We start from the raw sequence: 14,249 nt of genomic DNA, 5'->3' as shown, positions 1-14,249 counted from the left end.
AGGGAAGGCATTAGCAGTTGGGGAGGACAGGAAAAGGCCATTTATAGAAAGTGGTACTTGAACTGAGTCTTGAAGAAAGCCATAGAAATCAAAAGACAAAGATGAGGAGATAGGGGGAGATGTGGGAGCAAAGAGAGTTGTGCGCAGGCCAGGGTAATTGGAAGTTTCTAGAGAAAAAAATAGGAGCAGAAATCAGTCTGGAGCAGAAGCAACCTCCTAGTTGCCAAAAAGGCTTCAAGAGTGGGATATCTGGGGACTATCTCAATGCCTTCTTTACTATTTCATTCGATTATTTCTCTTCTATTCTCTGAGCTATTTTTTTTTAAGATTAAAAAAAGCTAGATCTTTAAGAAGAAAAAAAAAAGTTACTCCTAGATTGGAGATATTACCTGATTTTAGCTCTGTCCCTGATTTTTGATGCTTTTACAAAACATCCTGTATTTATTCTGTTCCCTCCCCTTCCTGGTAATATTTCCAAGGGGGAATTTATATGACAGGAAGCCTTGATTGTATTTAGCTTGATTACAGATTGCTCAGTACAGACACCTGAGGATATTTAGCCTGGGACACAGGGTTTCAGGTAAGTGCAGGAAGGGGTGGAGGGTTTCTTTTCAATTCAGTTTTAATTTAGTTAATTGTGTCTAGGCCTCAAAGACCACACTTCACTGCTATTTGGCTTCTACAGGGTTGTGGAAGGGAAGAAAGTCGTGGTTGACAGTGTCCTGGAACCACTTCTGGGGAAGAAGAGACATCTGGGAGCTAGAAGGAGAAAGGTTAGTCAGTCTTCGGCCAAAATTCTGCTCAAGTGAAATGGGAAAAGAGATGAGATGAAACTAAAAACCAGTTTGCAGGTGAAGTCAATGCATTTGTATTATGCTGCACATTAAAATGTGCATGTTTACATTCATGGATACACAATTTCCAAGTGAAACCCTGGTTCCAGATATGTAAAGTAAAATATAAGAAATGGGAATATAATTTCTTAAAGGACTAGGAGCAGGATCTGTGGTTTCACTGATATTCTGCACATCTAGGTGGTAACCTTCTCTGCAATTTATAGTCTCAGAGACTTTCCTAGAACACTGAGACATTAAGTGACTTGCCCAGGATCACACAGCCAATGTGTCAGAGGCAGGACTTGAACCCAAGTCTTTGTTGCCCTAGGGCCAGCTTTCTAAGTTATTATATTACCTCACTAGAGTCTTCCTTTTGTTGTTGAGTAGTTAATCATGTCTAATTCTTTGTGTCCCTATTTGGAGTTTTCTTTTTTTTTTTTTGGAGGGGGGAAGGTAGGGCAATTGGGGTTAAATGACTTACCCAAGGTCACATGGCTAGATTTTTTTATGTTAAGTGTCTAAGGCTGGATTTGAACTCCTCCTGATTGAGGGTCCTCCTGACTCCAAGAGTACTCTATTGCCTGTGCCATGTAGCCACCCCTGAAGTTTTCTTTTTTTTTTTTTAAGCAATCAGGGTTAAGTAAGTTGCTCAAGGTTACATGGCCAGGTGTTTCTGGGTGGGTGCTAAGTGTTGGAGCCTGGATTTGATCCCCAGGTCATCCCGACACTGGAGCCGGTGCTCTTACTTGCTGTGCTACCTGGCCGCCCCATCCCTGAAGTTTTCTTAACAAAGATACTGGAAGTGGTTTGCCATTTCCTTCTCCAGCTCATTTTACAGATAAGGAAACTGAGACAAACATGGTTAAGTGACTTGCCTAGGGTCACACAGCTAGTAAGTGGCTGAGGCCAGATTTGAACTAAGGTCTTTCTGACTCCAGACCTGGCACTTTATCCACTGTGCCACCTACCTGCCATAGGGTAATCCTTTTTTAAAGCCTTTCCCAATCTCCCTCAATGCTAGTGCCTTCCCTCTGATTATCACTCATCTAACCTGTCAATATCTTTAGCATACATAGTTGTTTGAATGTTGCCTCCTCTGTTAAACTTGTCTCTTTAAGAGCAGGAACTATTTTTTTGCCTTTTTCTGTACCTTCAGCACTTAGCTCAGGTCCTGGCACATAGTGGGTGCTTAGTAAATTGACTTGATGAGTAACTTATTACAGTTTATTAAGTTCTAATATTTGCAGCTCTTGGAAGAGCTACAGTGTGAAAGAAAGGAAGCAAATTCCCTTCCTAGGGTGTTCAGTGAAGTAGGTAGGGAAGTGATCAGTGAGATCTGTCTCCAGAAAAGGGAGAGATTTGGAGACCCTAACCCTAATCTCAAGGTCTAAAGTGAAGGAGAGAGCTACTCAAGAAGTTCAGTAAAGGGCCAAATGAGTCAATGCTAGAGACAACATAACTGGTTTAAATAACACTCAGGCTTTTAGGGGGTGGGCTGGAGGGGTAGGAATGAGGTCAGCTGCATTTCCGGACCCAGTCGACCATTTCTGGAATCCTCAATCCCAGGTTGTCTTGGGTAGGAATCCATCACAGTTAAAGGCTCATGTTTGTCAGGAAACCTCTTCAAGTCTCTTCTTCCTGGCACCACCCACTCACCACCCACCCCAGGATGTTCTTGTAATTACTGAATTTGTTTCTAGGAGCTTATCTTCTTCTGGTTTTCTGTTCTGTACCTCATGGTAAGCATCTGGAGGGCAGTAATTGTGCTCTCTTAAATGTGCCCTCAAATAACATGAGCCCAGCTGTTGCTTAATTGACTCTTGTTAACACTGGACTGATTGATAAATGATCAGCCAACCATCTTCGTCAAATTCTGTTACAATTCTGATTTCTTTGTGCCAGCAGAGGTATATACTAGAATTGGACTGCAAAACTCTGTCCTGTCTTCTTCCACTAAGTACTCTAGAATTGGGATAATGCAATTAGAAGTGTCCCTGAAGAAAGTGCTGGGAATCATAGATGGAAGACAAAGGGTTATATTGACCCTGATTTTCCCTGAAGAAGGCTCCTATGGAGGCCAGTGAAAAAGAGCAAGCACTTTCTAAGAAGACCTTTGGTCATTTTGTGTGACAGCCTAACATCATATCTAATATATGTTCTTTGGCTAAGTTTTCTTATCATTCCTACCCCCAACTTCTTTTGTTAGAAATGTGAGATATTAAAAGGAAACTTAATTCACAAGGATCCATGGGTCACTAGGGATAAATAACAGAGGTCAAACACAAAAGAAACTGTGTAAGTGCATGGATTATACTTGTTTGTCATTATGCTGGCTGTTGGTGAGCTTTTTTTATTTTTTTGGCTGGGGAATAGGATGGATGACCTTAGTCTTAATTTTACACAATTATGATTTGGGAGATCTTTATTATTAATATAAATTTCATAATGTCTCCCATTTCAAAAAAATTTTAGAAGAAAAAAGTTAAGACTCAAGGAGGCTGGTTGATGGACAGATGATATTTACGGGGTGCTGTCACTTTGAGCTAGAAAACAAAGGCTGTTATGGATCATACGTGAAACTTGGCTCTAAGGAACTGTAGCCCAATTTCCTGAGTGGCGAATGAGTATGTGGTTTCAATGGGAAACATCTGTATTTCCTTTATAAAAAAAAAAGGAACGAAACAACCTTGAGTCAGCGTATGAGAATGTTTACATTTGCCCTGTGCCTGTTGTGCTCAGCTTTCCCCACAAGGTGGAGCTCGAATTCCTTTCCAAGCATTTATTGAGTACAAAAGGATCTGAAAATCAAAGGTTTACAGCTGCCAGGGACCTTAAAAGCCTTTACCCCCACCCTGTCACTTTACAGATGAGGAAACCAAGGTTGTTTAAAACGATTTTAAAAGACCCAAGATCACACAGCTCTCAAGTATCTGAGGCAGATTTTGAATCCAGGTCTATTGTGCCCCTAACGTCAATGTTCTATCTCTGCACTACCCCCATGCCAGCCTCCCAGGGACTGCTGGGGCTCTTGTATAAAGTACTGGGCCTTGGGGGCGGCTAGGTGGCGCAGTGAATAGAGCACAGACCCTGAAGTCAGGAGGACCTGAATTCAAATCAGGCCTCACACACTTGCCCCAATGCCTTGCCTTGCCTTCCCCTGCCTCAAAAAAAAAAAAAAAAAAAGGAAAAGAGTTCTGGTCCTGAGGCTGCAGAGGAGACTTAGGCAGGGCCTAGGGTAAGTGATTTCTTCAGGTTGGGAAGACAGCCTTCACAAAGTACAGCTATGAGATATTGAGAGGAAGAATGGGGCCACCTTAGCAGCAGCTTTGTACACATCTGCATATTTCACAAAACGTTTGAGTTGGGACTTTAGCAATCACCTCATCCAAACCCTCATTTTATAGATAAGGAAGCAGAAGACTACAGATGTCAAATGACTTGCCCAAGGTCACATGGTGAGTTCTAAGTAGAAAAGTAAGAACTTGAATCCAATGCTTTTTCCATTTGCACCACAAATGTCATTATTAAATATATAGCATGAGGTCATCTGCAAAGCCGACCTCCTTTTAAACTCAATAATTAAAGTGTTTTTCGGAAAAAGGCTGTTTTACTACACAGAGGGAGCAGTCTTAAGCAGCACTGAGAATGAAGGTGAAGTTTGTCTTCAAAGAAAATGATTTTCTTTCCACTTTCCATTCATCCTCCACTTCCTCACATCTTACTTATTGCTTAACCCCAAGGAATCTGGCTTCCCCCGCAACCACCATACTGAAACTGCTCTCTCCAAAGTTGCCAACAATGTCCAAATTGCTAAATCCAAAGGCCTTTTCTCAGTCTTGTCCCTGACCACACTACAGCATTTATACTGTTCACACACACACACACACACACACACACACACACACACACTCACACACTCACACAGACTCCTTAGAACAAGGAAGGCAGCTAGCAAAGAAGCAAAGACCTCCTACAAGGGCTGAGTTGAGCATTCTCTAGCCTCTCTTTAGATATGAGACATTACTCATTTTTCATTTTCTTTTTACCTGTCTGACCACTCCTAAGTCTCCTTTGCTAGATCATCATCCAAGTCCCACATGATTATACTGGAGAGCTCTCCCCTGGGTTCCCTTCTCTCTCTGTCTCTATCTCTGTCTCTCTGCCTCTGTCTCTGTCTCTCCAAACACCTTGCCCCTCATCCCAATTTTCCTATTTCTATCATGGCCACCACCATACTGAAAATCAACTAGATTTGAAGCCTTGGAATCATCTTCAAATCCAAGCTATACCTCAACTTTCATTCTCTATTACTTGCTGTGATGGTTTCTACCACACCTCTCATATCCATTCCCTTCTCTTCAGTCATTGTGGGCTCCAATCTGGTCTCACCTAGACCATTGTAATAGACTGATAATTTATTCCCCTACCTCCATCTCTCGCCTCTCCAATCCAACCTTTACACAGAGGCCAAGCTGATATCCCTATAGCATAATTCTCAGACACTTAACACAAAAACTAGCCGTGTGACCTTGGGCAAGTCACTTAACCCCAATTGCCCTCCAAAAAAAATAAATCAGATCACCTAATCTTGTACCCTGGTTTACATCTTGTTAAGAATTTACTTTTAGGGGCGACTAGATGGCGCAGTGAATAGAGCACCGGCCCTGGAGTCAGGAGGACCTGAGTTCAAATTCGGCCTCAGACACTTAACACAAAAATTAGCCGTGTAACCTTGGGCAAGTCACTTAACCCCAATTGCCCTCCAAAAGGCAAAAAAGAAAAAAAAAAGAATTTACCTTTAATGCATAAAAATCTGTCTCCTCCTATATCGGAGGTCCAGTGCCAAACTGAGGAGGTCTGGTCCAGAGTTATTATGTAATTGGCATGCATTGCTTAATAAATCAATATGCTCAGAAGCTCAAACCTTTGTTTACTCAGTCATTTCAATCAATACACCCACCACAGTATTTTGTATTTATTTCTCTGTGCACATTAGATGGACACATCTTGAATGTGTAAGTTTCTTGAAGACAAGGGATGATTTCACTTTTGTTTTTGTATTCCCAGTGGTTAACATATTGCTTGATACAAAGTAGGTTCATAATAAATGCTTTTTGGATTGAATTGAATTTCTTTTCTGTTTCCCTCCTCCTTTTCCTGTTCTTCCTCCTTCCTTTTCTCTATCTCTGTGTTTCTGTTTGTCTGTGTGTGTTTCTCTGTCTCTGCCTCTCCCCACTGTCTGTCTCATGTATTGATATAACCCTATTCCAAGTTAGTTGAAAAACAATCTTTTACACTAGTGCTTTAAAGGGCTGATGGATGATAGTGGCCTTAATGTGCTGCCCCTTCAGGTAAAGTAGTGCAATGTGGCGGAAAGAGCTCTGCCCTCAGAGTCAGGAGAATTTGAGTCCTACCTTTAACAGTTACTAGCTCTATGTCCTTGGGAAAGTCATTCAGCTTCTCTGAGCCTCTGCTTCCTCTGTGTAGAGTAGGAATAACAGTTCCTATGGTATCCATCCTGGAGTCCCCCTCTTATTCATTAGCAAACTTATCCTCTCTGCTAAAATCCTACTTCCCTTGGGTTCTGGATGTCTATGCCAGTACAGTGAACACTCGGAGGGGTCCTACCATACTGAGAAGACTTTGACTGTCATTCCTGCTACCGGAATACCAGTACGGTTAAGTGTGTAGAATTTTATCACCAATAAACTGTTCATGAAGTGATAAATTCTTAAGCCGTTGCATCTCTGATAAGGTTGTTATGTAAGGGACAAATAAGATAATATTCTAATAAGTACCTTGCAAATGTGCGAATGCCATATAAATGCCAGCTATGGTCATTTATTGTTGCTGTTGTGTTTGTCCTTTGTAAGTTATACTTTTAAAATAGAGGACCGCTGGAGAAGCAAAGCTATTTCTTTAGTAAAGGGATTCACAGTAAGGGGGTCTTACTATTTCCAAAAAATTTTAAAATCTATTTTTGATAATTTTATATTTAATTTGTTTCCTTCTTAATCCTATGTAATTTATTTTATGCAGTTAAATATTATTCTGAGAAGGGGTCCATATTCTTCATTGTATTGCCAGAGAAGTCCGTAACACAAAATAAGTTAAGAAGCCCTGCTCTAATACTGACAGCCACTGAGGGAGAAGAGCTTTTGTTTTTGATTTTGTTTTCTGGATTGGGGGCCTTCTTCTGTTGCTATGGCAGGTCAACCCTAAAGATACATTTTTCCTGTTTAGGACAAACTCATCTCAGTTCCATCTTGATTATAAAGACATAAAATCAGCCTTGATCCTAAGCTCTTTGGGCCTTTTAAATGCCATCTGCCAAATGAGAAGAATAAAGGCTGGAGTGGTGCTCACAGGACAGTAGATTTTCCTTTCTGTGTAATTGTGTTTGTTTTTTTAGATCACAACTGAGGCTATGAGAATCTGGTGGATACTACTGGTGGCTGGAGTCAGCACAGAAGACCTAGTCTCACAGGATAGCTGCAGGCAAGGGCATCCTGGCATCCCTGGGAGTCCTGGGCATAATGGCTTACCTGGAAGGGATGGACGAGATGGAGCAAAGGGTGACAAAGGGGACACAGGTATTCTATTGACTTTGACAGTTGTACTTTCCTGGAGCACAGCACTGCAGGCATTCTGTGAGGCCTACCACAATGGGAGAGATGGGTCACTCTAGTCAGTTCTTACCCCATTTGTATCTCAGTTTGGGTTTGACACTATCTGAATCCCTCCCTATATTTCTTCTACTTTCAAAAATGGAGGAATGGAAAATGCAATATTCATTTTTCAGAATGCTTAGTCATGTGATGGCTCCATAGCCATTTGTTCACTTTTTTTCAAACATATGTGGCCTCTCTTGCTGATTTAGCCCATAAAAATATACTTATTACAACCCTTTGTGAGTAGCTTGATTCTGAAATGAAGGACCTGGGTACACTGTGATGTCTTCATACAAATCACCCAGTTGAAACCTGGGATTTTAAATATTGGATGCTTCCCCAAAGAGTGGCCATAAAATCACCTGCATCATTAATCTGGCTCATCTTCCTCCCACCTAGGTGACACCTTAAACTTTCAGTACATGGCAGTTCTATAAAAGGTGGCCATCAGCTCTCTTTACTAGCACTTGGGATCACAAGGCATTAAACATAGACCTGGTTTTATTTAGCACAGTAATATAGAAAGGATTCCTACTTTAGACTACAGAAAGGCAACTTCGCCCTCTTCTTTCTGTTGGATATCTTCTTTCCTAAAGAAACTTGCACAGTTCTTTATACTCATAGAATCACCCTACGTGCTCCACTTCATAAGAAGAAAAATATCAGGGTCCTCCTCTTTCCAGTGTTCAAATCCTCCTTAAGGTCATTCACAGTATTTATGACTTAGAGTAAATGCCCCATTTAGTGCTCCAATGAAGGCAAGCACCAGATTAGATCCTTTACACTAAGACCTTGTGTATTCTCACTGATAGCTTGGCTGCCATTGGTCTTCTCTCCCATAGAAGACTCTCTCCCATCTTCATTCCATTGATTCTGTGTAACTGTGCCTTTGCCACTCACAGATGCTGGCTGCCAATAACTCTCAGCTGCTCTGAATCAGTGGCCTTTTTTTTTTTTTTACCACTGCCTTCAGTTTGGTGGTGTTGTTCCAGTTCATTCTTGTGTGGTTTCTCCTCTTCATTAAAGTATCATAATTAACTGAAAATGAAATAGCCAGGACCAATATGTCTATGATCTATTTGAAATTTTCGTCTCTTTCACAATGGTTAAGAGTCATGTCCCTGCTGCCTTAGCTGTCACTTCTCCTTCCTAAACAAGGTCCTTCCAGAATTTTTCTTTCCATTTATAGTGGCTTTGAATACATGACACATCTAAAGTTCAACTAAAGTAGGAAAATAGATGTTCTCCTCTGCTAATCTGCAGGATTGGTGGAAATGGAAGGGAAATGATAGCAATACTTTGTTTTCAATCATTTGACTACATATGCATTATTTGACAGTAACACTCCCAAGAAAAGATTATTTCCGATTGTGCCAGTGGTCCAACCATTGCTACCTACTGCATGAAAGACCATACACAATTGCTACTCCTTTCCTACTATTCCATGGATTCTTTTTTCTTTTGTAAATAACATTTTTTCCAATTACATGTAAAGATAGTTTTCAACATTCATTCATTTTTTTAAATAATAATTTTGCTTTCCAAGTTTTTCTACCTCCCTCCATCACCTCTTACCTCCCCAAGATGGCAAAGAATCTGATATAGGTCATACATGTACAATCATGTTAAACGTATTTCCATGAATTCTATGTTGATGGTTCTCGGAGAAATTATTCCATCATCTTTACAGTTATTTTATTTCTACATAGCTCAAACAGCCCTGGTGATTCCTTGCTTCAATATTTCTATATCTAGGGGGGATATCTATATCCATACACACACAATCACTGATCTATAGTAACATCTGTAAGAAAATATCAATGATTAGTTCTAATGTTAAATTCCATTCAAAAGACTAACTCATCGCTAAAGATATGTGCTTTTCCCCCTCACATAGGTGAAATAGGACTTCCTGGGAACCCAGGGAGAGATGGCATAAATGGAGAAAAAGGAGAACAAGGTCAGAAAGTTGTTTTTGCTAATGTAGAAATATTCTCACCCTGTACTCTAAATCAATGCACTTAGCACAGTGCCTGGCACAAAGTAGGCACTTATAAATACTTATTGACTATTGGGTATTTGTTATGTATAAGAACATATTGTGGTGGGCACTCAAGGGAATTCAAAGTACTTTGGGACAGTCTAATTTAGTATGTGTGTCAATTGGCTTCTCTTTCCTGCTTAGAGTAGATCCTCTTTAGAGTCAATGCAATTTAAAAGTCAGAGCAGTTGAGTAAAAGGTAAGAGTTGTGACTTAATCTCAGCAATGCCACTAATTTAGTTTCCCTATCTACAAAAAGAGGATAAATAAGAATCAAAACCATTTCTGGGTACATATTCTTACTTGCAGAATCATATTAATTGATGTGGTCACCATATTTCCTCAAACCTGTATTGTATCAGGTAGAAATTCTACTTAAAATTTCCCCTTCCATCAAAGCCCAGCTCAAGTCACCTCCTTCATCACATTTTCCTAAAGTATATTGTCTAAATCTCTTTTGCCCCCATCACAATATTTTTGTTGTTATTTTTTGATCTGTCATTTCGGTTATGCCCTACTCTTCGTGACCCCATTTGGGATTTTCTTGGCAAAGATACTGTAGTGGTGTAGTGGCAAGCACCCTAGCATACCCAGGTTGGCTGCTAGCACAGGTTCTTAGATCTGCTCTTCTAAAGGAAAGCAATTCAAAATGGATTAACAATCTTGCTTTAATCAAACATATATCATTTACCTAGTTTAGGGGGAAGAGGTCAGCACCCAGAACTTCAGAGAATACAGAGGTTACAAGCAGACAACAAATACAGACAGAGAAACATCAAACGACAGGGCTTCCAGCTGTCTGACCATTACATCCATACCTAGTCAGTCACCAGAGAGGGAAGCACCAACATCTGGGTTTTCAAAGCCGGAGGGGGCTCAACGGCTGCCCAGAGTCTTATCTGGTCAAGTCACACAACTCTTCCCAAGGTGAGCCCCAAAGCAAAATCTCACATCAGGGTATATATAGCCTTCTCCTGGGTCAGAGAATGTCACAAACCTCTTGACCCACTGCCCAATCACAAAGTAACAAGGTGTGGGCATTCCTGAAAAACAAGCCTCCTGCCACAGGCTCCATATAACCACATTCAGCCTATTAGGGGGCAGAGCATATTTTCAAACCACTGAAGGTTCTCAGAGTTACTACTAAAACCTATCAAGGGGCTAAGAGGCAGGAAAGATCTTCAGATTCCCATTCCCATAACAAGTGGTTTGCCATTTCCTTCTCCAGCTCATTTTACAGATGAGAAAACTGAGGCAAACAGGGTTAAGTGACTTGCCCAGGGTCACATAGCTAGCTAGTAGGTGTCTAGGGCTGTATCTGAACTCAGGTCTTCTGACTCCAGGCTCTGTGCACTATGGCGCTACCTAGCTGTTCTTGTCCCAATGTACTTTTTATCATACTTATCTATACATCATATTACCATACTGTTTTATTAAATTTTTAGTGATAGGAATTGTCATTTTCCCATCATTATGTAGTCAATCACCCTTAACCCCTAAGTCTCTGAACTCAAATAGGGTGGATCTGATACTGAAGACCTCCCAAAATGGCATTTCTCTCCCTCTCTTTTTTCTTTGATTTTCCCTCAAGGAATCTCCAAGAATAGCTTAGACACAGCCCATGTTTCAGTTTAACCAAATGTGAGACAAAAGGTTCTTTAATCTTGTACAAACATTTGACGTAATACATGTATATATGGTAAAACAATCTTTATTTTTACTCTTTAGAAAAATATAACATGAAAAGGACTCACATGTCCATAAACAAAAACAGAAAACATATAAGGCACAAAAGGCATCCTTAAACAGCATAGGAATGATTTGAGACATTCAGAATAGCCCTTCAACTCTCCTCATTGGGGAACTGAACTTAGGGCTGGTATTATGGCAACTTTTTGACATTCTTCTGTATCCCTACATTTCCAGCGGAGTCCTACACACTTTTCCCTCAAGAGTTATTTTGTCCCTTGCAGTTTAGACTCTCCCCATCTCCTAGGAGGTCGATCAATTTTGGAAAGATAGTTTTCCTTTTTTATTGGTTTCGTACTGCCTAATTCATTGTAATAGAGGAAGTATCAAGGTCCAGATCTGTTCCCCTACTCCCCTACATTAATTTTGTCATCTACATGGAAGAAGTCAAGAGTGATCCTCTTCTTTCTCCAGGAGACAGCACTACTCAGAGAATTCCCTTTTCTCTTTAGAAGGTCTGATCTCCAAATTCTTTCTGCTCAGTGTTCCAAAGACAATTCAATCTTATGTCAAAGGCAATTCCTTCTTTTCAGCTCTAGGCCCAGAAGGTTTATATTTATGTACTATCTAAGATTTGCAAAGCATTCTCTTCTCACCCTGGTAAGGCGAATGGCATGAGTATTACTTCCATTTTATAGATGAAGAAATTGAAGTATGAAAGGTTATATGACTAGTAAGTGTCAAATATAGAACTGAATGCATTTCTAGTCCCAAAATCTGTGCTCCATCTTTGCCACATTGCTTCCAAGTAGAAAAATAAATCTCTTTCAAAAATTACATGTTTCACAAATAATCCCACTTTTTTTTCTTCCTCTATTTAGGAGCAGATGGAAAAGTTGAAGCAAAAGGAAACAAAGGTGAACAAGGGCAGAGAGGATGGCCTGGGAAATATGGACCAAAAGGATTTATTGGTCCCATGGGGGGCAAAGGTCAAAAAGGAGAGATCGGGCTACAAGGACGAAAGGGAGCTAAGGGTGATGTGGGTCCAATTGGGCCAAAAGGGATAAAAGGTGAAGTTGGACCACCTGGAGATATTGGTTTGCCTGGCCCTATGGGTCCTGTTGGGATGCCAGGCCCTGTGGGAGATGTTGGTCCCATGGGACCCAGGGGTGAGCCAGGAAGCCAAGGAATAAGGGGCTGGAAAGGGGACCGAGGAGAAAAGGGGAAAACTGGTGATCCCCCAATCTCACCAAAAAGTGCTTTTACTGTGGGTCTCACTGTGTTTACCAAATTTCCCTCTTCAAATTTGCCCATTAAGTTTGATAAAATCATTTACAACAAACAGAATCATTATAATTCAACTAATGGAAAATTCACTTGCTATTTTGATGGAGTATATTACTTTACTTACCATATCACTGTTTTCTCCAGAAATATAAATGTATCTTTAGTTAAAAATGGGGTCAAAGTGCTACACACTAAAGATGGCTATCATGGTAATGAAGACCAGGCTTCTGGGGGCATAATCCTTGACTTGAAGCTTGGAGATGAGGTGTGGGTGCAAGTGACTGGAGGAGAAAAATTTAATGGCTTGTTTGCTGATGCAGATGATGACACAACATTCACAGGCTTCCTTCTATTTCCAGATTAGTCAACTAGAAAAGCCCACATTTCCTATGATTTTTATATGATGATATGTAGTTTGGGGTTGACACTGATTTTATCTCACTATTTACATGACATTGATTTTAAAAATTAAGTTTTATTGATGTCTTGTTTTCACATCAGTCTTCCCAACTTTCCCTTTCTCACTTAGCTTCCATTCTAATATTTAAAAAGCAGTCAACCAAAAACAATAAATGCAGCGACCATGTGTGTATATGAGAGAGTATATGCAACATTCTGCATTTTTCTCCTCCTCCACTTCTGAGAGGAGGGAAGTATGTGTGTTTCAACATCTGTTCTTTCAGGCCAAGATTGCTTATTATTTAATTACTCAAAATTTGGCTATCTCTAAGTGTTATTTTTGTTTCTATTACTGCATTAGATTGTGTATGCTGCTCTCTTGGTTCTGCTTCATTCTATCTCCATTCACATACATCTTCCCAAGTTTCTCTGAATGCCTAATATTCATTGTTTCTTATAGCACAATAGCATTCCCTTACATTCATATACCACAATTTTTTAGAGTCATTACTTGATCTACAGGCACCTTCTTTATTTCCAGCTTTTTTTGCTACACAGTATTGATGCTTGTAATCGGCACCATAATATCCGAAGAGGCAAAACCAGGAGGCTAATCCTTAGCAATGGTCATAACTGTCAATTGCTTTTCCCAAGAATAAACTTAGAATCTTGCATAATTGTTGACTATTGTCATTTATTTTCTTATTTATTGTCATTGACATTTTCTGAACTTCCACAAACTAATGTTGCTTATGACATGACTTTCACCTTTTCTTTAAATGTGATGGAGGGGTGGCTAGGTGGCACAGTGAATAGAGCACCAGCCCTGGAGTTAGGAAGACCTGAGTTCAAATCTGGTCTCAGACATTTAACACTTCCTAGCCGTGTGACCTTGGGCAAGTCACTTAACCCCAATTTCCCTACTTCCCCCCCACCAAAAAGCAAAAAAAAAAAATGTAAAGATGGAGACAATGACATGGTATATTCATGAATATATATGCATATATGTGTGTATATTATATATGTATATATACACACACCTATGCTCAAAGAAGGTATTTGGATTACATTGTTTTTCCATAGTTTGAAAACTTCATATTTATATACATATTTATATTTATACATAAGTTTTAGTGGGAAGGGAAAAGTAAAGATTATTGACTTGGTTTAATGATAATTGATGACATTTGAGTGCTGTTGAGTGATCTTAGACTGGGACTTCCTGGAACTGGGTTCATATGCTTTCTCTTCCTTTTCCATCCATTTCCATCTTGTTACTAAATCTTAGAGCTGTTCTAGCAGTTACTTAGGAGGACTATGCCTTGT

At 40.0% G+C, this 14,249-nt stretch overlaps 1 protein-coding gene across 2 annotated transcripts; it reads left to right on the top strand.

Moving 5' to 3' along the window:
• Positions 1-464: 464 nt before the first annotated feature.
• Positions 465-13,585, top strand: LOC138155463 (complement C1q and tumor necrosis factor-related protein 9A-like). 2 transcript variants are annotated; one of them, XM_069080717.1, is made up of 5 exons: positions 465-580; positions 686-773; positions 7,249-7,429; positions 9,405-9,467; positions 12,119-13,585. In XM_069080717.1, exons 3-5 carry the CDS (start codon positions 7,264-7,266, stop codon positions 12,886-12,888), a joined length of 999 nt encoding a protein of 332 aa, XP_068936818.1. In that variant the 5' UTR covers positions 465-580; positions 686-773; positions 7,249-7,263; the 3' UTR covers positions 12,889-13,585. The 2 variants fall into 2 exon arrangements, with proteins under 2 accessions (XP_068936818.1, XP_068936819.1); XM_069080718.1 differs by lacking the exon at positions 686-773 and having other exon boundaries at positions 486-580.
• Positions 13,586-14,249: the final 664 nt, after the last annotated feature.

Source organism: Petaurus breviceps, unplaced genomic scaffold (genome assembly GCF_028583685.1).
Source record: "Petaurus breviceps papuanus isolate PSGF00001 unplaced genomic scaffold, PetGlider_PUasm1.0 91133, whole genome shotgun sequence".
In the NCBI taxonomy this organism is placed as follows: Eukaryota; Metazoa; Chordata; class Mammalia; order Diprotodontia; family Petauridae; genus Petaurus; species Petaurus breviceps.
The sequence above is the reverse complement of the archived record's forward strand: the minus strand, read 5'-3'. Positions and strand labels throughout refer to the sequence as shown.

Coding starts and splice junctions, on each gene's coding strand:
- LOC138155463 (XM_069080717.1), top strand. CDS start 7,264: ATGAGAATCTGGTGGATACTACTGGTGGCTGGAGTCAGCACAGAAGAC. Junction 7,430..9,404: donor GGGTGACAAAGGGGACACAG/GTATTCTATTGA, acceptor CCCCTCACATAG/GTGAAATAGGACTTCCTGGG. Junction 9,468..12,118: donor TGGAGAAAAAGGAGAACAAG/GTCAGAAAGTTG, acceptor TCCTCTATTTAG/GAGCAGATGGAAAAGTTGAA.